The sequence below is a fragment of the Notothenia coriiceps genome, unplaced genomic scaffold, assembly GCF_000735185.1.
Source record: "Notothenia coriiceps isolate Sejong01 unplaced genomic scaffold, NC01 NC01_scaffold00034183, whole genome shotgun sequence".
In the NCBI taxonomy this organism is placed as follows: Eukaryota; Metazoa; Chordata; class Actinopteri; order Perciformes; family Nototheniidae; genus Notothenia; species Notothenia coriiceps.
Genome location: NW_011366884.1, coordinates 14,205 through 41,220, shown reverse-complemented (window position 1 = coordinate 41,220; position 27,016 = coordinate 14,205). Strand labels below are relative to the sequence as shown.

Here is a 27,016-nt window from a genome sequence, read left to right as displayed (position 1 = left end):
ACACAAACACACAAATGCACATACATATATACAGTACACGTGTGGAAATACATGCATTAACACAACTATGCAAACACACACTATACTTCCCCATCTATCCTCATAATAGACAGCTGCTTACTTTGAATATCATTTGGATTTGTGCATGAAATGCCAGAAAAATGTGACTTGACTGAATGTGACTTGGTAATTGATCTGATTTTTAAGCGTTTGGACATGTGGCGGAGATTAAAGCTTCATCAGAGAGAGCAAACATTTTTAAAAAGATTAAAAAGGCACTATGTCTAATTACAAAATGCAGCAGTGAAACACAGCAATGTCAACGTAATGCATTACAAATAGTCTACATATTAAGTAGACATGCTAAACTCTAATAAAAAAGAAATTTCATGTATTGCATTATCTGTAGCAAATTTAAATAACATTTAGATAAAGAGGATCATGAGTCACATTGTGTCGCGTCATCATCAAAGAGATAAATGGGAATTTAATTCTTTATTTCTACTAACCATGACAAACTCTCTTTAAATCGACAGAAGACTTAAATATATCAAATATGCACTACTGTTATTACTTGAAGACTTTATTAGTAAGAAAAGGGAGAGGTTTTTGTGCAAGGGTATTAATGTAAAACATAAAGGAAATACATACAAAATCAGGAATTATTTTTATAAAAATACAAATTTTAAACGTGACAATAAATCATAATTTTTACTAATTTGTTCACAATTTTGGCCATAATCTGCATGTGTAGAGCACAATGCGTACTTTCACTCAAATAAGCACTCAACACCCAAATGTACAGATAAATATACTGAGGATGACAAAAACTGACAATCCAGTAATTGGGACACTCTATTTAAGGTTTAATAAAATTCTACTTCAACTCAGCATTTCGTCTGCCCTGGATGTTAGCTGTAAGCTTCCTTGGATAAATGTTTAAACCCTATGCTGCTGGGTGGCTGTTGGTGGTAAGTACACATCGAGGTTGGCTTCACAAAAAGGGCTGAGAATCTGAGTAGAGGAAATAGCCTTTAGGATCCTTCTGTCACACAATAGGCACTGCAGGGATTTACTTGGTGTCATGGGCCTTAACACTGTCCAGATGGTCTGATGAAGCACTATCTAATTACTTTTCCAACGTTCCCTTTATTTCTGATGAATACTAACCTTTAGAAAGACTGCACTGCCACCACCAGGGGATTGTTGCACCTACAGTTACAGAATTTAATGGCAAAAATAAGCTTTAAAGTTTACTTTCAAAACAGATAAATATTCAATGCTTAGTTAATTTAAAAAAAGGAGGTACACAAACATTTGTGTATCTTTGCTGATTTACTAGGTGTTTAAGATTTTCTGAGCTCACAAAGTGAAAAAATAATCCTCATTCTTTTGAGGTCATACATGAAAAAAATAGTCAAGCAACCAACAGGAAAATACACACAGCCAACCAGAAAGAAACATGTACTTCTCCATTGTAGAAAGAAAATCATGAAGACTCGCCTTCCAATTAGGGAGGACAATCCCAATTACTTTTCAATGTAATTTTTTTTTGGGGGGGGAATGGCAGGCAAAAAATACTGGGACATTTGTATCATCATCATTGTTTTAATTGTTACCTACACTGTAGAAAAATAGACAGTATGGCATTGCCGATTTTTCTACACTGCCGCCCAGTAGGTGGCCGTAAAACGCCTTTAAACTGGTTTTCTAAACACCAACGAAGAAGAAGGAAGTGCAAACATCGAGTTGCTGGATTAGCTGTTAGAAACTATTTTTCACAGAAAGCCTCAAAGGAAAGAATATTTTCTAAATTAGAAGACATTCCTCTGCATCAATTCAACTTTTGTAACTCTTAAAAGGGAAACAAATGGGTAAGATTATGGGTTTTGTTGGGTTTATGTAGGATTGTTTTGGTGTTGTTAGCTTGTCTGCTAACAGCAACTTCCTAGATTTACTAAACTAATAACATTATTTTTTGTGTTTTAGACACAACGCGAAAGGAAGAAGCTATTGCAGTTTACATTATATTTAATGTATTTGGTGCATGTATCCAGCAGAGGAATTACGTTTCTGAGAAATAGATTTTTGTTTGTTTTTGGCCTTAGTTAATGTTTCACAAATGATAAAAAAAAAACGTTGGTTGGCTGCCGATAACACAACAATGGATAAACCAAAGGAAAAAGAAAAATAATTGCACCTTTCAGGCTATAATTGGTTCAGCTTCTTCAAGTAAAGTCAAACTGAGGTTGAAGTGTTTTTTTTACTTGTTGATGTGTTTAAAAGTTAGATTACCCTATATGAACTGTCTTATTACAGAAGCAGGTGTTTTCATCACTTTTGCTCTCAGTACATCCATTTACTAACAATAGAGAGACTGTACATTAGTTTGGATGCTTTATATTTCTGGTGTGAAAGCATATTTAAATGCAATAATGCTTCAGTCCCCTCTCCCCCTTGCAGAGGGCCCCCTGCCCCTGTCCTCGCTCAGGCTCCTGGTTCCACCACTGAGGATGATGACGGCTGTGATGTGGAAGGTGGTTCGTCTGAGAGACATAATGCATTATGGGAAAGTGGAGGAGTTTGTTTCCTTGGTGACTGAAGCCATCCCTGACATCTCTACAGAGAGACAGATGAGACTGCTCACCCTGGGCCTAAGATCAAAGGCAAGTGATTCACATGGACTATACTTTTTTTTATTGAAATATAGTTGTTTTTTGCAGATCTAAGCTGGAAAAAGTTACACTTCAGAAATGATCATGTTAAACCTTTTTGTATTGTTGGTGTTTGTCTGATTGCTGTTTTTGGTTACATACATTTTTGGAAAAGTATTTTAGTCTTTATAATTGTTCTTTAGATAAGATTCCGTTTTCATTTCATGACTTTAAGTAATGCAGTTCATCTTTTCTAGAGGCTGCATCTAACTAACTACTTTGTTTATCAATAAAACTAGAACAAATCTAGATATTTTGTTTAATATAATAATTATACATTTTATATATCAAGTGCTTTTATAAAGATCTCGAAGCCTCTTTACAGAGGTAAAAAAAAAAAGATGAGATAGAAATAGAGAAAAAAAAAAGGAAATCTCTACATTTAAGCATTTATTTTCTGTTCTTTTTGCATGAAAATGTACTTATTTACTTCATTCACTTACTTCATTTCATTTATTCTCTTCAGATAATAAAAGCTTAATGGAAATTCTTTACGTCTTGCATCTTTTCTTAATTGTATTATTTCTTTATTGTTGTTTGTAGCTACAATTAGGGGATTCTGGATGTCCCCTAATTGTTAATAACTCCTGTTAACATCTTTCACCAGATGATGTTACAGATATTAAGTTCTGAAAAGCCAGAGGACTTCACAGATGTTAAAACACGTTTGGACAGCCTGATGCCATCTACCTCAAAACTGGTGCGTGATTTTTTAAATCACCGACATTCAAATGTTGAATATATAAGAATGTTCTGCTAATTCTATATGTGTTTATATTACTTTAAAGATGCATCCAGGAAATGAAGCGATGGAATCCAACTTTGTCAAGTTTATTCAGAGACTCGTGGACGACCCAAAAGGGAGAGAGCACTTCCTCAAGGTGTGATTCTGCTTTCACCCTTCGTTAGTTTTGACATGAAAAGTAGCAATTTGCTTGAATGGTCAAATAGTATCTTGAGGTTTTATATCCATGCTTATGGTTTAAATGTTCCTCTTCACAGAATGTGTTTCCGGTGGAGTATGGGTCTGACTTTGACACAGCTCTGGAGACTGTGTTTTGTGAGTTCTTCACCAGACTGGATAAGTTGCTGCTTATACCAGACTTTAAGCAGGTAAATAAAATAACGTACACCATAAAATTGCACTTAATAAAATAATTTTCAGGTTTTGGTTGTCTGGTTCAAGCCTGTTAAAATAATACTTATTTTTTCATTGATAAAGACAGCAATGTTGATTGGTGACACACCCTCTGCGCTGGAACAGTCCATGCAGTGTGTATCCAAAGCCGATGACCTCAAAGTACTGCTTAGAAGCAAGGCCCATCTTAGTCAAATGTACACAATGGATACCAGTGGTAAGTCAGTGTGCCCGGGATACAACCATTTTTAATGTACAAAATAGTGCCTCAAACAAACTGTCAATTAACTAAAGATCAATCCATAAGACATTTCTCAAGCACAAACAAGTGATCATTTAGATTAATGATTATTCCGTGGATTCTTGTCAAGATTAATGATTCATCGTTTTCTCTAGAAAATGTCTAAACATGTATAGATATAGATATTTACTTTAAAGGAATGCTTTGGGGCGTTTCCCTTTCCTGTAGTGTGTTATATAGGTTTTTGTGACCCCCCCCCTGCCTGAAACGCCTCCATCTGACTCCTTTGTTTACTTTTGTAACATAGTGATATCACTATGTCACCCTTGCGCTTCTATTGGCTAGCGCCCCAACATTGTACACGATAGGCTAAGGGGCGGGACATCTCTAAGCGGTTGACCATTCACAACTGAGCCGACTGGGCTCTGGTTTCAGACAGAGGGTGTAAAGAGGTGCTGCAGCACAGGCAGTATGAGCACAATTAAGAGCTTTTTGAACATTTAAAGCATGGAGACATGTCACAGGAGAGGCACAAATAAACCTGAAAATATGTCCTTTTTCAATGAAAGAAATGCAAATAAATAATCCTCACTTTTTTTCTCTCTTTACAAACAGTGCCCTCATCCTCTGAGCAGCTGCTCTTTTCGTCATTATCTTTCCCTCCTTCACTGCCTGAGACAAACGCTCAAGACATAGAATCTAATACACAAATATTTCTGGAGCAAGAAGAATCTGAGGCTATTTCTCTTCAGGACGCATTAAATATGGAGATACAGGATGTGATATGGCCATCTGAGGATGCCGTCGTCATTCTAGAGAGCAGCAATGGAGGAGAAACAACAGGAGAGAAATGCAGTGACAGCGTTCCTGATGCTCTCACTTTGGAGGAGTGTGATAATGAAGCTTCAGGCAGCTTCCATTCTCCCTCTACATCTGCCAATAGTCCCGCATCGTCCAGTTCAATGATTGCCCCTCCACGGCAGAGAGTTGCACACAAATGCAGTCATTGTGGAAAATGTTTCATTTACCGCTACAAACTCCAGGAGCATCAGAGGCTGCACACCGGAGAAAACCCTTACAAGTGCTCTCAGTGTGGGAAGTCCTTCAGAAGGAGCTGTGACATGTCGTCTCACAGGCGGACACAGTGCACACAAGCTGCTTATATTTGCCTTAAATGTGGGGATAGCTTTCAATCACTAAAGGACAAATTAAGACACCGGTGTGGTCGCATCGTCCAATGGTTTGACTGTTCTCAGTGCGGTAAAAGCTTTAAAAAAATGCACTTGCTGAATAAGCATGAGCGGACCCACACAAAGATCTGCAACTTCACGTGCAAACCATCTGGGCAGGAGTACCCCAGTATGAGTGAGATGAGGAGGAACCAGAAGAGTCATCCTCCCAAGATTTCCAAACAGTGCAAGCGATGTGGGGAAATGTTCAGCTCTGTCGCCCGTTTGACAAAGCATGAGCTGCGCCACAAGAAACAGGACCAAAAGATTTGTGAGGAATGTGGCAAAGCTTTCAAGAGCAAATATGAAGTGTCTCTTCACATGCGCTGTCACACAGGTGAGAGGCCATTTCAGTGCACGTACTGCGGCAAAGGTTTCTCCAGATCGGGTAACCTGAAGATACACTTAAGGATCCACACGGGAGAGAAACCATATCTTTGCTCTGACTGTGGCAAGGGTTGTATGTCAGCCGGCGATCTGCAGATACACAGACGCATCCACACAGGGGAAAGACCATACAAGTGCACTGACTGTGGGAAGGGATTCACCACCGCAAGCAACTTGACAGTTCATATGCGGGGTCACACTGGAGAGCGCCCTTACATCTGTTCCATATGTGGACAAGGGTGTATTACTGGCACAGTATTAAAAATACATACTTTAAAACATACTGGTTTTAAACCCTACCCTTGTCATATATGTGCAAAGGCTTACACAAACCTCACTCACCTGAAGAGACACTTGAAAAAAACTCACAATGTAGTGCAAAACCAGACTGTCTAATTGAATAGAGTACCATATGCCACTTTTAGCAAATTCATGTGTTTTCATGCAACTAGCCTGGACTAATTTTTGTGATACGTTTATCAACTTGGTTTTCACTCTCCATCTCCTGTAAGGACTATGTTTTCAAAAGATTTTGTCCTGGCTGTTTCATTTACCTGTGTTGTTGGATCTGTTCACATTGTACCGTGTACAATTACATTTGTGTTTTCAATTTTGTTCTGTGAATCTGTCAAACATGTTTTTAAATTTTCTCTAAGTAAAACTTGCTACTAAGTGTATGGAAGTTCCCTGTGTTTGTGTCTAGCTGCAACATTCGTACTTAAACCCAACATGAAACCACTTGAACAATATTAACATTAATAATTTTTAAAAAATGAGACAACCAAAAGATAATTCACCAAGAAATAAAGTTCCTGTAATCTTGACAAGCTGAAACACAGGCTCACTCTGAGCCTATGAGTAAAACACATTTATTAAAAACATTTTACATTAGAATTATGAGGGATGCAGGAAAACAGTTTTTCAAATTGAAACATTAGTTAAAAGATGTAGTTATTTGATTGTCCGTAGAGGCGGTGCGTCTCATTTTGCAATAGAGAGAATATGAATGTCCCTATCCGGGCTGCCCCGTGATGCAAAACGAGCCTCTCTGCTAAGAGCGCGCAGCTAACGCTCCCAGGATGAACAGCGTGTTTCAGGAAGAAGTTGGCGCCTGAAGCCGTGTATGCGGTTAGCTAGCACGCTAACCGAAAGTATGCATGATAGCACACTTAATCATTTTTCTTTCCAACGTTATAAGATCATTCCAAAATGAACGACGCAGGTATGTATTAGCTTGCTAGGCTCGGTAAAACTGTGTATATCACTTGTGCGGCTAGCCGAATAGCCATAGCGCAGGATTAGCCGAGGCATAGCAGGCCTTGTCTAATCCCTGGAACACGAATTGTTTTTCCCAATTATGAGCCGGTTTTACCACACATCAGCGGCCTTGTGGCTAGTCTGGTGATGCTAGCTTACGCTTGGGCACAACAAGCAAATATGTATTGTTAGGTATATTTACGGTCGAAAACGTAACCCAACTGTTAGGTACTTGTGACTGATAGTTAGCCGGCTAATTAGCGTAATTTGACATATTACTGAGGTGATGCTAACAGCTAGCTGTTTGCAAATTGTTTATGTTTAACTACTCTCTATACGTTATCTCGTTTGCCATTTCGCGCAGCAACGGGTGCATTGGAAACGCATTGCATGTGTTTATTTGAGAATTTAAGGAACATCCTAACCATCAAAGCTGTAACATGCATTGGGTGGTAGAAGTCAGATGTATGCACACAGCCGTGGTGCGTTAGATAATGCACCCTACAGGGCTGTATACCACACTAGCCAGTGCATCTCAGGGATCGGGAGCTGTACTGACCCTAAAGTAAGATGCTGCACTGATAAGGAAATACATTTTTTGTTTCAAATTAGCACTAGAGTGTATTCCCCTTCGACTTTAATATAAATACATATATAAAACCGGATATTAATTACTGTCAACATCTTCTACATAGTCGAAACACAATATATTTAACATTAAAAGTGACTTATTATGACGTAATTATCAGCAGTTTCAGAACAAAGTTCCCAAATAGTTTTAAGGTTTGTTTGACCCAAACTATTTTTCTAATTTAGAAGAGTTCAGTGTCCCCCTTTCTTCGCTGGCGCTCCTGGTCCCACCACTTCGCCTGATGTCAGCAGTGATGTGGGAAGTTGTTCGCCAACGAAACATAAAGCACTATGGGAAACTGGAGGAGTTTGTGACCATGGTAACAGATGCAGTTCCTGAGCTGATGAGTAAACGGGAAGGGAGACTGCTCTCACTTGGCCTGAGGGCAAGGGTAAGTGTTTTGAAATGTGTATAACATCATGTGTTTAATGAGAACTATTCAAATGAGATAGGGTTATCATGAAAACATTATATTCACAATTGAAATTTCCTCCAGACAACTCTTGAGCTGTTGCGTTCTGAACACCCTGAAGATCTCAAGGCTGTTGAGAGCCACTTGAACCGAATCCGAACTTCTTGCATTGAGGAGGTGAGTGTTTCGGTTGCAGCACTGAAAGGATAAGACAACTAAAGCAATAAATAACAGCATAAACCGATTCTGTAGCTGTTTTGATAATTAATTAATAGTTTGACTAAATATCTTATGCAAACATTTTGAAACAGTGCCTGGTTCAGACCGCTCATTTCATGCTTTTTATGTATTAATAGTTAGTAGTAAATCTGATATCATTTGGTTGTTTGAATCTTGGCTGGACGAACTGCACTCGTTTTTATTTGTAGACGGTTCCTTCATAATCTGACTGTGTGTTTTTTGTTTTCTGACCCAGACAAATGATCCTGTCATTGAAGCACCAGAGGCAAACTTTATGAAGCTGGTGCAAGGCCTCATTGAAGACACGGATGGCAGAGAACACTTCCTCAAGGTAAAATGATCCTGTCATTTACATAGTGCTCTTAACTCAAATGTTATAAACTAATTTCTTGATCACAATTTCACCAAACAAAATTTGACGGAGGAAATTTTGATCTTTCCTCTCCAATTCTAAAGGAGTTTTCATGTGCTGAGGGTGCCACTTTTTGTTTTCTATGTAACAGAATGTGTTTCCAGTGGAGTATGGCCCTGATTTCGACACAGCACTGGAGACTCTGGTTTGTGAGTTTTTCACCAGACTGGAGGAGCTGCTGCCAATCCCTGATTTCAAACAGGTACTAAGAGGATTAGATAAATAAAAAGTAACCTTGCACGGCAGCTGGATTCTTACAATATTGAATGATCACATGAACATCGATCTTGTCAGTAGGGCATGGATATAAATAAGCCCACATGTCTCAATTACCAAATCGATTCATTTAAAGGGTATTATACATCTAACCACATGTACGAATCCATCCTCACTTTCCTTTCTTCTTTCAAACCTGTCTCTACAACCTACAGAGCTCAGCCTGAAACGCTCAACCGACCAAAAAGAAGCACATTTGAGACATGTAGCCCTGGCCAGCTTTGCATTTCACATTACAAAAATTGCAGCAACCATTGTTTGCATCTAGTTTTAAACATGCAAGTGCTTTGGGCCCTGCATTCACTGAGAAGCTGCTGCAAAATTATCCTGCTCTCTTTCACTGCTGCGCATCTCACCCAGATGCGCTCTCAGGCAAAGAAATACGCTACCCTTAAAAGTAAAGTACAGACTTCAATGCTAAAACGTATACTTGTCAAGCTTCAAGTACTGCATATCTGTCCACACAACTATTGTCTGGACAAATTGAGGCCTAGCTATGGGCATGGTTTTTATAACACGGAGAGTGGTGCATGTGGTGCCTCAAGATGAATCAGGAGACCTGTCATCTTGTGTTTAAAAATGCTTCCTTTTTTGGGCCTCCCTTGTATAGACGGCATCCTGGATCAGCGGGGCCCCCTCTGTCCTAGAAGAGTACATGCAGTGTGTCTCAAATGGAGATGACATTAAATTTCTTCTCCAGAGCAAACAGTGCCACGGGAAACTGTCTAAGAGTACAATCGGTACGTGCACAATTTACATTTGCTAAGAACTAGTCGACATAAAGTTTTTGAATTGAAGATTTTTGTTAACAATTTGTTTCCCTCCCTGCAGCTCCGTTTACGCCAGATGATCTTCTCATTCCCTCTCTGTCTCTTCCTCCATCGCTTGAAGTGGCCATCTCTTCCCACCCGAGTGGTTGTGACGACGAAAATAATGACGTTCCTCAGATCGTCATGTTCGATGAAGAACTGTCCACAAACCCTTCCACCTCGACAGACTTTCCCGAATCCCCAAAAAGGACTGATATGTTACCGTCCCCTCGCAGGAGACAACCAGGGCTGCACAAATGTCCAGAGTGTAACAAATGTTTCAAGCACCACTCCGTTCTCACCGAGCACCAGAGGGTCCACAGTGGGCTGCAGCCCTACAACTGCTCGGAGTGCGGGAGGGCTTTCAGGACAGCCACTCTGCTAGCCGGTCACAGGCTACGGAAATGCAAAAACGCCGCTTATCTGTGCATCAAATGTGGGAACAGTTTTCCGACCTCACTGGACAAATTCCGACACCACTGCCCAAAACGTGGCCGTAGCTACGATTGTGGACACTGCGGAAAGAGTTTTCAAAAGTCCAGCAGCTTGAAGGAACACCTGCTGACTCACGTCCAAAGCCGCCTTTTCAAGTGCAGTCATTGCGGGGTAGGATTTTCAGGAATCGGTGACTTGAAGTATCACCAACAGGTAGATCATGACAAGCCTTATCAGTGTAAGCAATGTGGGAAGAGCTTCATCTCCTCCAAGTGTCTGACCAAACATCAGCAACGACACGAAGAGGGCGGAGAAATGGAGAGTGTCAAATTAATGAGCGGAGGCAAACACAGGAAGAGTGGCTCCGCCCATCGGACTTCCTCCTCATCTATGTCCTCCAGGAAATCCTCGAAAGCTGCATACCCGCGAGGACGAGTCACGCATAACTGTCCACTGTGTGGAAGGAGCTTTAAGTACCGTTTTGAATTCCTCGAGCACCAGAGGTTCCACACCGCGGTGAAGCCTTACAGATGCTCGCAGTGTGGAAAAGCCTTTCGCACGGAGGCTCACCTCTCCAGGCACAGGAAGAGGAAGTGTAAAAATGCGTCCCACATTTGCACCAAGTGTGGGTGTCAGTTCAGGTCTCTCCACGAGCGGGTCAGACATCAGTGCGTCCAGCTGCTGACCAAATACGAGTGCTCTCATTGTGGGAAGACCTTCAAGATGGCCCACCTGCTGAGGAACCATCAGATGAGCGAACACCAGCTTCCCTACAGCGCCAACCATCGCTTCAGGTGCAGATACTGCGACGAGACGTTCCCCGGCATCAGCGAGCTCAAATACCATCAGAGGGTTGACCACGAGAAACCCTATCAGTGTCAAGAATGCGGCAAGTGTTTCCTGTCTGAGAAATGCCTGGCCAACCACGAGCTCCGACACAACGATGACCGACCGGAGAGCTGCCTGGTGTGCGGCCGCGGCTTCAGGAACCGCTACGACTTGAAGCAGCACATGCGCACTCACACGGGGGAGCGGCCGTACCAGTGCACTCACTGTTCGCAGTGCTTCTCCACAGCGGGGGGGCTGCGGAGCCATACCAGGGTTCACACGGGAGAGAAGCCGCACGTTTGCCCAGATTGCGGTAAGGCTTTCTCCCAAATGGGTGCAATGCGCACGCACAGGCTCACGCACACGGGAGAAAGGCCTTTCAAGTGCACAGTGTGCGGCAAAGGTTTCACAATGGCACACAAAGTCACTGTTCACATGCGCGTGCACACAGGGGAGCGCCCGTACGTGTGCACGCAGTGCGGGAAAGCCTTCTCAGATGGAAGTGTGCTGAAGCAGCACATGCTCAACCACTCAGGGGTGAGACCGTACCACTGCCAGATCTGTCCCAAGACCTACACCTGTCTGAACCACCTAAGGAGGCACCTGAAGAGCCACTCCAACATGAACTGAGCAGAACATTTCACACATTCACATTCACACCATTTGGCAGTTACACTGCTACAGTTACAAAGGACCAACGAAACCAAGCAATACGTGAAGGAACATAAAATGATGCTGTTTAAATTGAGGTGAAATGTTTCCTCTTCACTGTATAGTAAATGTAGTCATACACAGACTTTTTGAGCATTTAAAGGAATAGTTTGACCTTTTTGGGAAATCCACTAACTAATAATTATTTAGATAATCACATGAGAAGATTGATACCACTATTAGACTGTAAGCAAAGATAGATGACATTAGGGCTACCCTCAAGTGAAGCCAAAGCATCTTTATCTCCCCCAAATCTACAGTACAGACTATAAACCCTCCATGTTACTGCACTATAAAGTCAAAACATACTTAAAATACAATTTTCCCAAAGATAGTTTCTGTCTTTTTAGGTAGTTCTTGTCACACGACGTGTATTCAGGTGTGGATTTTTCTGATTCATATTCAGTTGTTTGATGCTATTAAAAGGGAGTGACATCATGATAGACAACTGTGATTGACAGCTTGTCTGAGTGAAGTGATCACGGAGCAAGGCTACAGGCAAGGTAACAACGTGTACATTTCATAATTAAAGTGTGTATAGCGATAATAAGTTTAGTTATCATATCAGCCAAACAGGTGCTAACATATCAGCTAAGTGCTAACAAACTGTGACCCTGCTCAACACTGCGCAGAATCCATCTCCCAATTATATTTTTGGTTAAGAGATGCGTTGTCTATATATACATAAACTCTGATGCCACTTTTCAGATAAAGCGGTATCAATCTCCTCTAACGTGGTAAGAATTCAACTATTTCCTTTACGTTAGCACATACTCTTTCTTTCCCCTCAATGCGCACCATACTGAATTATTTTTGACCAACAGTTTCTTATGCATGAATATGTTTGGATACTATTCCGGATATTATTTCGGTGAATGTGCAGAAACTGTAATATTGGTGAAAATATATTTTTGCAAAGGCTTCTAAAGCCATGGAATAAAATCGTATGTTAAACGTTGGATGTAAATATACTGAGAGAAATGTGTGCGTGCCTGAGAGGTTCAATGGTTTATTTCAACATGAAATAACTTTATTCCTGCCGGCCTTTTATCTCACCCAATTATGGTTTGCAAGGTTCATGAATTTCACATTAAATTCCCTTGGTAGTACCTTGTGTTTGTTGATACCATTTTGTTAAACAAAGGAAAACTGTTAAGAGTTGGGAGGAAAAAGGGTGGAAGTTGCAAAGGGAAATTTGAAATTGCATTTGCTTTCTGAATAAATGTTTCACTAGATGGCAGCAGATGACCAGTATCATCTCCCCCTTACACTTCATGCACTGTAAGACACTTATAGGCATAGGGATGAAATTAAGAATGGCATTAATCAAGAATCATCTGCTTCTCTGCCGGCTGTAGACGATTAAAAATATGTCTGAGAGACGAGAGATTGATAAGGGACTACAGCAGGGGAAGTTGGCCCGGCCCATTTCCTGTCATTAGCCTAATTTGGAGGGGTTTGGTATTCTGATTAGCCAGCAATTTCCTTATGTTTTGACTGGCGCCGAGCGGTATCTGAAGTGGTTTAAACCAAAACCAAAACAAGTCCTCGCTTTTTGTTGTGTTTTCACAGTGCCATTCAGCCCTAACAGTGAAGTTTAAACTGGACCACCACTGTTTCCAGTTACCTTGTCGGCATATGTAGACTTACGTCATAGCGTTACAGGCACAGTGTGATTAATCTATTCCATCTGTGCTGTACTGACTTTCATGTTTTTCCCTGGAAGAAAGAGGCTTTTTTCCCCCCTCATTTCCCCCTTGTGTTTCATCTCATCCATGTTCTTTCATTTGCATATGAATCATATTCTCTTAAACAAACCAAAAGATGTGCCATTCACAGGGAGATGAATGATGTGGAGGCTCGTTAAATGTTGCAAGATGTTAAACACCACACTATTCCGTCTCTCTGACTCAGAACTGCTACTAATCTCCTCCACTGAACATCAGGATCCTGTGGAAACTCACTCTGCATCCTGTGCCTGGGACATTATGCAGAGCATGCTCTCAGATTTAGGAAGCATAGGAGTTCTCCTTTTCTTCATGTTAGGAGCTTTATCTTGACCTTTTGAGGACAACCCCCAATTGTTTTTTCCTCTGGGGAAAAGATAATGACTCCATAATGAGGTAATTCACTGAACTCAAAGCCGTTAAGGACCGTTAAAAGATGCCTTCCTTTGAAAAACATCACCATGCGACTGTAAAACACTCATAAATGCTTGGCTAATGAATTCCTCAATATTTTTGTATTGCTTAATGTATTCCTGATCCTGTTATTGAGACATTTCAAAAATAAATGCATCACAATTTACTCCCCCCACAACAGCTGCCAGGAATTCAACAGATTTACTATGAGAGCCTGCTAATAAATGCAGATCATTCCCAGATGTCCTCTCTCCTCATCATCCCTCCTTTCCTTTCCTCCTTCTCCTCACAACTTTTCCTCCATGAAAAGGTGATCTCAGTGGAAAATCTGAGTCCAGGCCTTCCTCACAGTTTGAGCTCAACACACAAACGTATGTCCACAGCAACCACCCAGCATCCACCCACATCAACACCTTGCCAAATGCCCACGCCTCCACACACATCTGCCTGCTTCCATGGAAGTGCCCCCCGCCCCGCCCCCCCCCCAAAAAAAAACTCTTTCCAAAGTCCTGTCCAACATTTGTTCTCAAGAAGCACTAGATGGCACTGTGTCTCTTCCTGCTTCTGGGGGGAAATGACTAAATACCCCAACCCTCCTCCTCCTCATCGTGCTTTTATGTTCAGGTCAGGTCTGGATGTTGAAATGAACCAGATGTATTCAAACCCCACCCATCTCCCAAAGAAATGAGAGACTTTTCTAAAGAAAGGGAATACAAATGCTTCCAATATGGGTCAGCTGCTTTTCATTAAGTTTGATGAAGTGACTCAAGTGTGCATTCTATTCTTGTTCTTAATTTTGTTCATGGCATATTACGCTCACGACACAAAAGCACCACAAACGTCTGATTTGTAATTTTAAATGTCCTGAAATTATTACAACACAATCAAGATCAGTTTTACACGCACTCTCCTCCCTGCAAAGAAGAATCTGTGCACATCAGAGCATCCTCTCCAAGTCAGCAGTTCTGTTGTTTATTCCTGAGTATCCACGTCCCTTTCGCCCTTTTAAGGAAGCATGCATATCTGGGATTTTGTGTGAACTTTTTAATCCGTGCGCGTTCTGGTCCAATCCTTACGGCCCGTCCTCAGTGAGAGCGCGTGAACTCTATCCTCCTCCCTCTCCTCCCCCCTCCTCCCTCTCCGTGCGCTCTGGTCCTCCTCTGCGCGCTCTGTGGATCGCCTCGGACAAACTGCGGCGGAGCGCTGGATCATCGAAAAGTGTGCAGAATCGGTGTATAGGTATTGGGTTTTGGGTCGGAGTGTTTCGAAATTATTTTTTTGTGGGTATTGTGTTGTTTTGTGACTTATTAGTAGTTTTTTTTCGCCGTTTAACCATGGAGACGTTGAGAGGTCTCCTTGCGCTGCTCTGCGTTTTCCTGGCCGGAGCGCAGACAACGACCCAAATAAACAAGTTTGCCGGTAAGTTGGCTGAAATATGTTCCAAGAAAAATGCTACAGTTACTTATGATCATGGCTTTTCCTTGCATGTTAACATTTCGTTGTGTTTGAATGCAACATGTCATACAGAGTGAAGTGACGTTTGCTCCCAGAGATACTCCAGATGTTCCTTGTCTTTTGCTCCCCTAAGTGTGAATCCTTAAAAGGGCGTACAGATGCAATATAAACTGTAAATAAGATCAGAATATGACAGTAGCCTATAGCCCACTTTAAGCAAGCCCTTGTTTGATCCCATGGTTGTCCTAATAGGCTAAGAGCTGGGTGGGATGCAGACTAAGAAGTACCAGTGCTGTGAATGCAAAGTGATACATTTGGACAAATTGCAGGTGATGGTACCTCAGGCCTGCTGCCTTGCCAAGTTACAGTGCATAAGGGCCAGTAGGCTACAGGTGTAGCTACATGCAGACAGCTATGAGTGTATAGGTATTTAGTACAGGCCTGCCCCTGTCTACCTGTAGGCCTATAGATAAATGTATCAAGTAAATTGCCAGCGTTCTCCAAAAAGCATTGTGTTAAAATGAGGTTGGCCTCCAGTGCAGCAGTAAAGCCTACAATCTATGAGTGACACCTGCGCTAGCATCACTTCAATTGATAGATGGATAATAAGTTGATAATGTTTGCTGCTTCATAAAAACTTTGTTGGTTTTATGCTTGTTCAATGCATGCATCGTGTTTGCTGACAGCGATCTTTGTTTGTTTATCTGTTTTTTTATTTGTGTGTTCAGATTGTCCGGTTGACCTTTTCTTCGTGCTGGATACATCCGAGAGTGTCGCCCTCAGACAGAAACCTCCCAACTTTTATATTGACCAGATCAAAAAATTCACCACTAACTTTATAGATGAACTCAAGGACATGTAAGAAACACACACACACGTACACGCACACGCACGCACGCACACACACACACACACACACACACACACACACACACACACACACACACACACACACACACACACACACAACAACTACTATACTACTACTACTCTACACACACACACACACACACACACACACACACACACACACACACAAACAAACATAATAAAAAAATATAATTTAGTCGCCTTGAGTTTGGCTGATACTGTTAGCATAACAAACACTACATTTCACGTTAAAGCTAACGCTAGCTTGGTTAGCAAAGTGCATGCACCATCCTTTAAGTTTTGCCTTTTTCGCTGTTCACAATGTTGTACGACTCCTCCCTTTTATTCTAATGGGAAACCTTTGTTCTGTTATATAAAAAATCAGTGTCCTGGTTGAACAATTTTTACCAGTTTTCAAGTATTTAGCCAAGTTTCACTTAAACAAAAGACTTAACAGTTCTTGCTATCCAGTTCAAAACTGGTCAACAAATGCTTGCCCATTGCAAGCAGGAGCCTGATGTAAGATTAACCGCCTAGGTAGCCATATTGTTTGTCCAATATATACAATTCTCCAGACACAACAAACCCGGCAGAGATATAAAGTTCAGTAACTCAATAAACTTAGGTGATGCAAAGCAGACAGCTAGCTGCTATGACAGCTCACTCCTGTCACTCCCTAAAGAAGGCATACCTTTGATCTTAATATCATTTTATCAGGTCAGTTGCCAAATTTAAAATCCTGAAATTGTCATAAACAGATACAATATGGAGCCATAGGGACCAAAAGTGTTAAAATTGGCCATTTTAACATGGGGGTTATTGGAAATTGACTCGCTTTTGGAGCCAGCCTCGAGTGGCCATTAGAGGAACTGCATTTATTGGCACTTCCTCGTTGACTTCCTTCTCCAGCCCTGGAGGTTGCTTCATATTGTGTGAATTATTGTCCACAAAGTATCTTTAAACAGAATTGCAACGGTCAGTGTCCAAATATTATGATGCTTTAATATTTTATTATTACAACTACTTCATCATAATTCATCATCTCTTACTCAACCATAGGAGGTTTTGTGTCAAGTCAGAATCTGCAAAGAAAATAATAACTGATGCTGTATGATAACTCAAGAATGAAGTGTATCATGTAGCAAATTCCACCACTGCCTCTCCGTAACATACTGCATTAAGTGAAGCTGATAGCTGTACTGTAGGATAACTGTTACTAAGCCAACTATCTATTGCTTCAGGCGCCACCGATGTGACCGCATCCTGACGTGGAACTCAGGAGCGCTGCATTACAGTGATGACGTCAAACTGGTGCGAGCGCTGAGTGATTTGAGGACTCAGCGCGAGGAACTGAAGGCCGACGTCAGGGGCATCGACTACATCGGCAAGGGCACTTACACTGACTGTGCCATCAAGCAGGGTCTGGCTGAGCTGCTCATTGGGTAATATTAACTCACAGTAACATGAATACTCTAGCAGATTATGTTTAAGAGAAGTGTTAACATTTCTGAGTGTGTGTTTGTTTGGCAGGGGCTCCCACTACCATGAGAACAAGTACATCGTGGTAGTGACCGATGGCCATCCCATTACTGGTTACAAAGAGCCATGTGGAGGCGTACAGGAGGCCGCTAATGAAGCCAGGCAGCATGGAGTCAAAGTGTTCGCTGTTGCCATCTCACCTGACCAGGAGGTACCGAAAACACACAAACACACACATATTCAAACTAGTATGCTGTTGAAGTCCCTCATTAGAATATATTACATTTATAAAATACACCCCAACTTAATTCAAAACCCCAATCCTTACCCATAAACTTATGAGAATAAAGGTAAAGAAATCTATTTTCTTAATCAGTTTCAATGCCTTTGATTATTTCATTGATTTAATTCCATTGTAGTGTTTGTTCTGTGGCTCAGTTGGGAACAATTTATTTCAAGATTGTGGCTGCACTAATCAGGATTTGATCCGAACTTGATGAAAAATGTTGGGTTGTGCGGTAACGGTCAATCATTTAAACTACACCGTCTCTACTTAGTGTAGCTGTTTTAAGTCATGATCAGTAAAAAGAGAAATATATTCAAAATGTTAAACAACCCTTTCAGTGTCTTTCAATTTCTTATTATATCCTAAATACTAAATAATAAATATACATATGAATTGTATTTTGAATCGGTCTCTATGTAATCTGTGTGAGTCCTACTGTAGCTTGGGCGAAAATATGATTAAGATTTCCGAAACTCAAAAAGGGAATTTCACAATAAAACTGCTTATAGAATGCCAATAAATAAATTACACTGCTAATGCCATATACAGCATTAGTTACAGCCAAAAGGTGTAATGCGTTTTTGCAAACAATATCATTAATCTTAAACTAATTCTAACATTAACCTTCAAATCAAGTTATAACACTCAAACAGACTGGCTGTGTTGTCATTGAATTAAGGTGAACTAAAGTAAAGTGAGTTAAATGTAAGCGTACTGACTCTCAAAATCTAAAACTCAAATTTGACTCATGACATGATCTACATTTCAATGTGATGAGGCTGAATATAATACATAATCACTAGATGATGGATTCAACAAGTGTTTTTGATCTTTGTTTGATTTTTGATCTACATGGAAATCCAACTGTAGATGATGCCTGTTATATTGGCAGCAGGACTAGCGACCATATTGCCAGAAGCTAATGTTGAGCTAGCTGCCATGTGATGATGATGTGTGTATCTGTGTCTCCCCAGGACACCAGGCTGTCAGTCATCGCCACAGATTCAAACTACAGACAGAACTTCACTGCTGCTGACGACTCCAGGAGCACCAAGATGGAAACCATTCGCACCATCATCGATATGATCGTATGTGTCCCCTCCTCTCTTCTCATTCCCTCCTCTCCTTTCCTTCTCTTCTCTCCTTTCCTTCTCTTCTCTTCTCTCCTCTCCTCTTCTCTTCTCTTCTCTTCTCTTCTCTCCTCTCCTCTCTTCTCATTCCCTCCTCTCCTCTCCTTTCCTTCTCTTCTCTTCTCTTCTCTTCTCTTCTCTCCTCTCCTCTCCTCTTCTCTTCTCTTCTCTCCCCATCTCTCTCCTCTCCCCTCCTCTCTCCTCTCTTCTCCTCTGTATATATGCAATTCAACGTTTATTAATTGCGCTAATTTTCTGTTTTCTTTCCCTGTTTTCAGACAAACGAGACAAAGGATACGGTAAGATATTTGTGAAAGGAAGTTACATTTTGTTTATGTGTTTGCTAACTGCCTTTATATATTAAAGAAGGCGGTACATAGTAATTGTGCATTGGTTAGTTTACTAAAACGTATGTGTATGCACAGTAAGTACTGTAGATTCAAACGATCAGAACATTTTCACTTTAAAGCTTTTTTGGCAGTGTGTCTATTAGTTTTCAGACTGAATGCACTCAGCTAACAGTAGGACCTTTTAGACTGGGTGCTTGGGCCTTACTCCATTTTTGAGTATATACAAAAGCATTCCTATTTGTCTTTATAATATCGACACTCCCTTCATCGCTGAATATTCTGGCAGCTGAAACATCCCGACAGCAGAGTAGTTTATGATAAGTTTTGCTGATGCAGCTCGAATAGACAACATTCTTGTCTACTGCATTTTTCCACTAAACAAACTTTATTTATTTTTGGATACAACAATTATTTATGTTATAAATGCGATACATCTTACCTAAAAGTAGTGAGGATGTTTACAGGGTCTATATTTGTGTTGTATTTTGACTTGTTTTAAGGCTATTACCTTCCTTTAGCTCATTCTCAGTTGTTTATTCTCATTACTGCTAGTCTAAACTGTAAAGTAAACTCAGGAAACAAGGAGGGGTCATTCAGTGCAGCCACAGGAAGCTGAAATGAGCACGAAAAGCAAACTGAGATTGAAGTGATATTCACTATCTTTGTACAGTATATCCAGCAAAACCATTGCAGTTATATGTTAAATATGAGTTATATTACCCAGCCTGACAGTCACCTGATAGTTAAACTAAGTATCACTTATGATCTGACCAGAAAACAAACTACCCCTTGAATTTATCAAAAATAATCTTCAAAATGCATAGATACTGAGAGCTTTTTCTGATGTAAGTTAATATATTTTCTTTTTTTCCGCAGTGTTGCTCTTTCGACTGCAATGTAAGTATGGTATTAATTATGCCATCGTCAACATTAATTCCTCTTCTCCTTCGAGCAGCTGTTTTACTTTTTGTATTTTATTGTTTTGTCTGCAGGCTCCAGGAGGGCCCAAAGGATCTAACGGAGGCAGTGGCGCTAAGGTGTGATGAAATAATATACAAACAACCAATTGTACCTTTCTAAGCACTCGAGATGGCCGTCCAGAAAATGCAAAGAATATAACATTATCTGTTCTTTTTTTGCCTCTCTACAGGGAGAATCAGGCAGACCAGGGATGCCAGGAGAGAAGGGAGATATTGGCGCCACGGTAGGTGACATCCTCCTCCTCCACCAACCACAGCACCAACACACAAACATGCATGCAAGAGGACACAACAAGCAACAGAGTTTTTTTGATTATGCATGCAGGCTTAATGGAAGGGTCATCCATGTCGTCTAATATTTCTCTCTGTGTGTTTACAGGGCAACGTTGGAGATGCTGGTCCCATTGGTTACAGTGGAATGAAGGTAGGGTTCACTTAAGTCTGAATCAAACATCTTCTATATAAAGGAGCATAGACAGATATTGGATCAGAAAGCTATGAGTCATGGATGCTAACATACAAGCAAATTGACACTGAGTTTGCCCATTCTCTTTTGCATATTTATTGGATTCATATTAGAAACATTTCACATTTTCAATACACTATTATGATGACCAAAAATAATCCAGATAACTACATTTTAGCGATGTCTTGAAAGTAAAAACCTCAAAGCTATCAATCAAATGTAAACTTTTATTTGCTTATTGTGCATTTTGTCTCTTTTTTGCCAAATAATATAATTTCGGTAATGGGTAGTGAGATGAGCGAAAATAATTAGAAATGATTAAAGAGGCGCTGCATTATTTATATGTTATCATCACAAATGGATTTTAAACATTATATCAATATTTCTTTTTTTTACATATCACAGTATTGGTAAATACCAATTAATCGCCACACTCTCAATTAATAATATGAAGCTAAAATAATCATTTAAAATAGATGAAACCATTCTGTTATAGGAGCAGGGTCTTTAAGGTATCTGTAATGCATATACATAGTCATCAAATGCCAGTGTTTTATATATTGTTCATATTTATTGTAGTCCAAAACTAAAGGTCAGTTTCTCTAGGCAGTGCATTTCATAAACACATGAGGTCCAGTCATTTGTTGTCCAAGGGTTTGTCTGAAGCCATATCCACCTTTTTAGATTCACAAACATGGTTATGACCCAGAAACAAACTGACAACAGGAAGTTTGTTGGAGGAAACATTTACAAACCTAAACAAATGTTATATTCCCATGTTAATTGGCTGTGACCTCTCTGATCACTTCATGACATTTCTAACATGTGTATTTCTGTTTGCAGGGAGACCGTGGTGGCCGAGGAGAAAAGGTACTAACATTTAAAAACATCTGATTGAACAGGATACCATTTATGTTTGAGAATTTCTGTACTGTGTAATTCACGGACATGGCTAACTAACGCTGTGTGTTTTTCTTGCAGGGCGGAAGAGGACACAAAGGCTTCAAGGTGAGCTCCTCTTCACAGCTCCAGAGGGCTGCTCCCTATCTGTGATCTCTTGTTCAATTATTATTTTATTCTACTTCATCATCTTGTCGTATTTTCTCAGGGAGACAAAGGTCTAATAGGGAATGACGGAATCGATGGACGCAAGGTGAGTAACAGACCCCGAAACATCCCAACAATACAGCCTCTCTGTGTGGCTGATGTTTTGCTGATTCAATAAAGTTGTTTGAAGTTTTGTTTCTCTGGTGTTCTTCATTAGGGTGAGGGTGGTTTCGCTGGTCTTCCCGGCTGTAAAGGATCTCCCGGATCAGATGTGAGTCGTTTATCTTAATCTCAGAGTAATCCCACTATTATGGTCTTCAGGTTGGCCTCAACTCAACTTACTTATGGCACACATTGCACAGTTTGAATCCAAGACAAATGGAAATCCTTAGATGACATCAGGTTTGACACCAAACCCTCACATGTGTAGGTGTCAGGTCACACACTGTCTTAGCTCTCTTTTAAACAGACGTACACACTCAAACAGGCCATTTCCGTATCCGCCCGAGGCTCAGCTAAATTGTTTACAGATCATCCATTAGCCACAGTTACATGTTTAGGAATGCCAACCTGGGTGCGGCCCTGAACAAAATCCCAACCTGCGTCTGGATTCCCCCCCGGGACCGTCTAACTGAGGCTTGCGGCTCTTAATCACTGCTGCGTTTACATTCTCTGCTATCATATTGTTTAAATGAAGCCATATAGACATACTGTAAACACACACACACACACACTCGCAGGGCCCCTGAGATTGAGTGTTGTGGATTCAGCTGCTTGTGATGTACTGAGATCATGTCTGCGTTCCTGCTTCCAGGGCATGCAAGGAGAGTCGGGACCAAAGGGAGACTCCGGTCCTTATGGGCTGAAAGGAGGAAAAGTAAGATGTGAAAAAAAATATCTGTGCTCTTTTTTAGGGCTGTGTATCTGTAGGAACTTAAAATATGATACGTATGAAGACACAGGGGTCATAATTCAGTATACTTCATTACTGTAAAGAAGGCAATATAAAGCAATGTTTTCAAATCTATTTTTAGGGAAAAGTGTCATAGCATAAACTACCATATGCGTGTAATCTGAGTAAAATGTTTTTATTTTTTCATGCAATAAAAACAGTGCAGTCCCTGTATAAACCAATAGCATAGCACTATCTGTTTAGCGATATAAGTGTAAGTAGTCAAATTTGACTTAATAATTTTTTTAATCAAAGTGCTCACATTTTTTAACTATTTATTAAAAAATTAAATTCTTGGGCTGCCCAAAAAGTTCTTTTAAAAAAAATGTGTTTGTGTGTTTTCAAATCGATCGACAGTATCCCAGAAAATACACAAATAGCAATACTCAAGTGGAGCAATATTTTCTTACGCTACGTACCAAGATGTCAAATTGGTTTTCAGTGCATTATAATAAGACACATTTGGTTTTAGGGAGATGCTGGAGGAGATGGCGAATCAGGAAGGCCTGGAAACTACGGCCCTCTGGGACCTCAGGTAAATCAGTACAACATAAAATATGGATCTGTATGATCTCCGGGTCTTCTTCGAGGAAATGTGACCCTTTTATCTGTGTTGTGACAGGGTGATCGCGGCCCTGGCGGAAACAACGGGGACAATGGAGAGCGCGGCGATGATGTAAGCGATGTAACACCTGACAACGGCAGGAACATCAACTCTATGATCTGTATTGGCTCGTCATAATTTCCTTCTTTGTGTTTTTCTTCGACAGGGCTCACCGGGACAGGATGGCAATCGCGGCGAGAGAGTAAATCCGATTATGAAATGATTATCAATCTGAAAATGAAATGACTATTATTGACGAGTGTGTGACAGCTACCAAAATATCTGTTGACATCTTTAAAATGCCTTATAGGGACAACTTGGAGAGAAAGGCGAGCAAGGTTCCCGTGGAAACAGAGGGCCGAGAGGAGACCTGGTAAGTGATGATAAGGTCGATGAGAAGGGAGGAAGCGCAGTCCCTCAGGGTCCGTGAGTTTTCAGCAAGTCCTCCTTAAAAAAATCCATGGGAAATGCTTTTTGGCATTTGTATCGAGTCAATTTCAACAGCCTTAATGGAAGACTGTTTCCATAAAGTAATTCCCAGTGTGCTCCTACTGCTCTAACTTTGTTTGAAAGTTGGCTCTGTGTGCTTCACTTGTCCATTGTTACTGTCCTCAACGCCTTTAGATGTTTATACATTTGTTCTTTTCCTTGCCAGGGGGAGCCTGGACCCCGTGGAGAGCAGGGGAGGGAGGGCTCAGCTGGCCCCAACGGAGACCCTGTAAGACACACTCAAATACACATTTACATAGATACAAACACACGGGAGCTATATAAACCACTGTTAGTTAGCATATTGTGTAGAGTTACAGTAGGGGGACCACCCTCTTTTCTATCTGGCACCATCCTTATTTTCCAGTAGGAGAGGAGAACTTGCTTCCTTCTGCTTCCATCCATATTTCATGCTGAGGGGGAGTAGCTTTATTGGGCAGAAGTTTAAACAGAGGCTGCTGCCCCAGAGCGCTGCCCACTCCTCCTCATTCTCAGCTCTTACTCCACCAGGGAACATCCACACTCACTCTTTCCCCTCTGACTCAGTTCTTCTCTCCGTCCGCCCCAGCCAAAGCCTCAGTATGGTTTTCCTAATAGGGCACCAGGCAGTGTAATAATAATGATAGGTTACAAGCATTAGTTGTGGTCCCCTCTGTGATGTCAAGACTTTGAATGGCTCTTTTGTGCTTTCTGCTTTGATTGAGTAAACCGAGTAATACAGAAAACATGGAATAACAAACATGTTAGACCTACCTCATTGACTGAAGAAAAACTGAGTCCTCATGCTCGGTAATGTCATGGAAGCCATTTGCACTCAAAAAGCAAGGTATAGCCCACTGTATTACAAGTATTTATAACCTCCTTTTAACATATTAGCAATGTTGTTGTAGTATTAGTGTATTTTGCCATTTCTGCAAATATATCTATTATTCTGTCCAATCTTGAGACAGATGTAAGTAAGTAGAGCAGTATTAATTGAATGTATCCAGTCGATAGATAGAACCGGTCTTGATTTAGCCAAGCAGACACTGCAATGAGTAAGCCTTGAGAAAAAAAGGTTTTGGCTTCGAGGAACTCTAAGACGAAGGGATTTCTTCCATTTCAGTAGTGTAACTTCAGGACAAGAATGAGGTGATGCATGCAGCAGCCGTACACAGCTGTTGTTTGTGAGGAAAGAGCACACATTCAAAAGCGCACTCCTTCTATCAACTACAGTCACATGGCTGTTGGAGCTCACCATTGGTGTGATCCAAAGTAATGCACTAGTGTCCTAAAGCTGCGCAATCTCCAATGGGGGGCAAAACATGTTAACAGTTTGCCTGTGCCAAACACTCATTGGAGAGATGGGTGAGGAATTCTTCCAATAAGCTTTTTCATTCTTTATTTTTTCAAACATGGTTGTCCAAAAGTACAGCGTTGGATACCTTAAATATTGTCCAAAAGTGTGTCATTAACCTACTTCTTCCCCATGTAGTAGGTTGCCAGTTTTTTTTCATTGTGCTTTATGTGGTTGTTTTTGTAGGAAAAGTGTTTTAACTGCGTCTCATTAACGGTGTTGTTGTTTTCCAGGGCAAGTCTGGCAAGGGCGGGTCTCCTGGCTATAGAGGAGATGAAGGCACACCTGGACCAGAAGTAAGCCCAACAAGACACAAACACGCACACATGTTCCCGAAGAGCATACATTTACTAAAAGATCCTGAAAACACACATTTGCTCAATACATCAGCTTCTAACTATGAGTGATTTGATCCTAGATGAACACTTTTCTGATCATTTCACATGAGAGAAGATAGTTTTGGTGTTTTTATTGGACCTCGTGTTTTAAGTGGGCGCGGCTCAACTGGAAAAAGGTTGATGTCACATAGTTCCATGAACCAATCAGGTTTAAGCAATGTTTGAATCTGAATCTGAAGACAGTTGTTTGGTCACAGTTAATTCAATGTAATCAAACCACGCCCACTCTCACGAAGATTAGCTGAAAAGAGTATCAACACTTAACTTTCAGTAATTTGTTTTACATTTGGAAGCTTTTTAGTGTTAAACCCAATAAGAACTAACAGCTCAAATTTTTGTTTTTTTTACCATTATTTAAAGGTAGGGTAGATAATTCACTTCAGAAACACTTTTTGTTATATTCCATGGAATGCTCTTAACATCCCGATCAAAATGAATAAATTAAATGCTTTGACAATAAATATATACAAATATTTCATCTGTGGAAGCCGTGGCGCTGTAAAAAGCACAACCAATCATCTAAGCCGGCCCGGCTAAAGTAACTGGATGGCCTACCTGCCTGTCAGCCTTCCATCTGTGCACAAACTTATATCGTGCCTTCATTGGTCATGTGCACGTTCGTGTGTGTTGAAGGAGGGGCTCTGTAAGGAAGTCTGAAGGAAGAGGCAGATTTTTTTCGGCTGCGTACTTTCAAATTCTAGCGCACTCGAGCTGGTTTCTCCATTCTTACCTACCCTACCTTTAACTATTACTAAATTTCGTTGTTTTCGAGGCTTAGATATGTTAATTTTATTCTTTTTTTATTTTTTGTATTACACGAACTATAACCTCAATTCTTTTTACAACGATTGCACACTCTTACCTAGTACGTCTCGCTTCGTAAAGAGGCGCTAGAGTTAGCAAGATGATGTGTGCAAAGTCCCCTCAGCCATATCTATCAGCAACTACCTCGTAAGGTAGACCTTTCAACTTTGAAGCGTTGCGATATTAGCCGGGGGGGGGGAACGGCAACCCTTTCACTCCTTAGTCCACTGGGACTGTAACTTGCAGTTTGTATCACGGCCAACACCTCCACTTCTTACACGAACCAATTATGGTGTACCTAAATAACTACTACCTCTCGAGAACAACCTTACGTTCATCTACGTCATTTTCGTTAGAACCTGGAAAGCCTCAATTTGATCACCGAATGTCACCTCGAAATTTCTACAACCTGGGTGAGCAACAAGTTCGCGAAATTTTGGGTCGAAGGTTTCAAGGAGATGCACGGATCAGCAAATATAAAAGAAATGATGTCCCAATCTTATGGATTT

At 40.8% G+C, this 27,016-nt stretch overlaps 2 protein-coding genes across 2 annotated transcripts in view; both read left to right on the top strand.

Moving 5' to 3' along the window:
* The first annotated feature begins 1,729 nt into the window (after positions 1–1,729).
* LOC104962025 (uncharacterized) lies at positions 1,730–11,747 on the top strand. Its single transcript, XM_010790411.1, has 14 exons — positions 1,730–1,874; positions 2,464–2,666; positions 3,322–3,414; positions 3,503–3,595; positions 3,717–3,827; positions 3,937–4,069; positions 4,709–6,099; positions 6,549–6,567; positions 7,783–7,988; positions 8,094–8,186; positions 8,485–8,580; positions 8,753–8,863; positions 9,548–9,677; positions 9,769–11,747. The coding sequence occupies exons 1-14, from the start codon at positions 1,871–1,873 to the stop codon at positions 11,637–11,639; spliced, it is 4,554 nt and encodes a 1,517-aa protein (XP_010788713.1). The 5' UTR covers positions 1,730–1,870; the 3' UTR covers positions 11,640–11,747.
* Positions 11,748–14,969: 3,222 nt separating this feature from the next.
* col6a1 (collagen, type VI, alpha 1) overlaps positions 14,970–27,016 on the top strand; it is a 24,729-nt gene continuing 12,682 nt past the window's right edge. Inside the window, exons 1-21 of the mRNA XM_010790410.1 lie at positions 14,970–15,280; positions 16,045–16,174; positions 17,428–17,628; positions 17,717–17,876; positions 18,926–19,039; positions 19,360–19,380; positions 20,308–20,328; positions 20,424–20,468; positions 20,582–20,635; positions 20,791–20,835; positions 21,721–21,747; positions 21,859–21,885; positions 21,986–22,030; positions 22,142–22,195; positions 22,739–22,801; positions 23,349–23,411; positions 23,499–23,552; positions 23,647–23,682; positions 23,791–23,853; positions 24,136–24,198; positions 25,539–25,601. Of these exons, the coding sequence (XP_010788712.1) occupies positions 15,196–15,280; positions 16,045–16,174; positions 17,428–17,628; positions 17,717–17,876; positions 18,926–19,039; positions 19,360–19,380; positions 20,308–20,328; positions 20,424–20,468; positions 20,582–20,635; positions 20,791–20,835; positions 21,721–21,747; positions 21,859–21,885; positions 21,986–22,030; positions 22,142–22,195; positions 22,739–22,801; positions 23,349–23,411; positions 23,499–23,552; positions 23,647–23,682; positions 23,791–23,853; positions 24,136–24,198; positions 25,539–25,601 (1,434 nt within the window). The 5' untranslated portion in view covers positions 14,970–15,195. The remainder of the gene's footprint in view (positions 15,281–16,044; positions 16,175–17,427; positions 17,629–17,716; positions 17,877–18,925; positions 19,040–19,359; positions 19,381–20,307; positions 20,329–20,423; positions 20,469–20,581; positions 20,636–20,790; positions 20,836–21,720; positions 21,748–21,858; positions 21,886–21,985; positions 22,031–22,141; positions 22,196–22,738; positions 22,802–23,348; positions 23,412–23,498; positions 23,553–23,646; positions 23,683–23,790; positions 23,854–24,135; positions 24,199–25,538; positions 25,602–27,016) is intronic.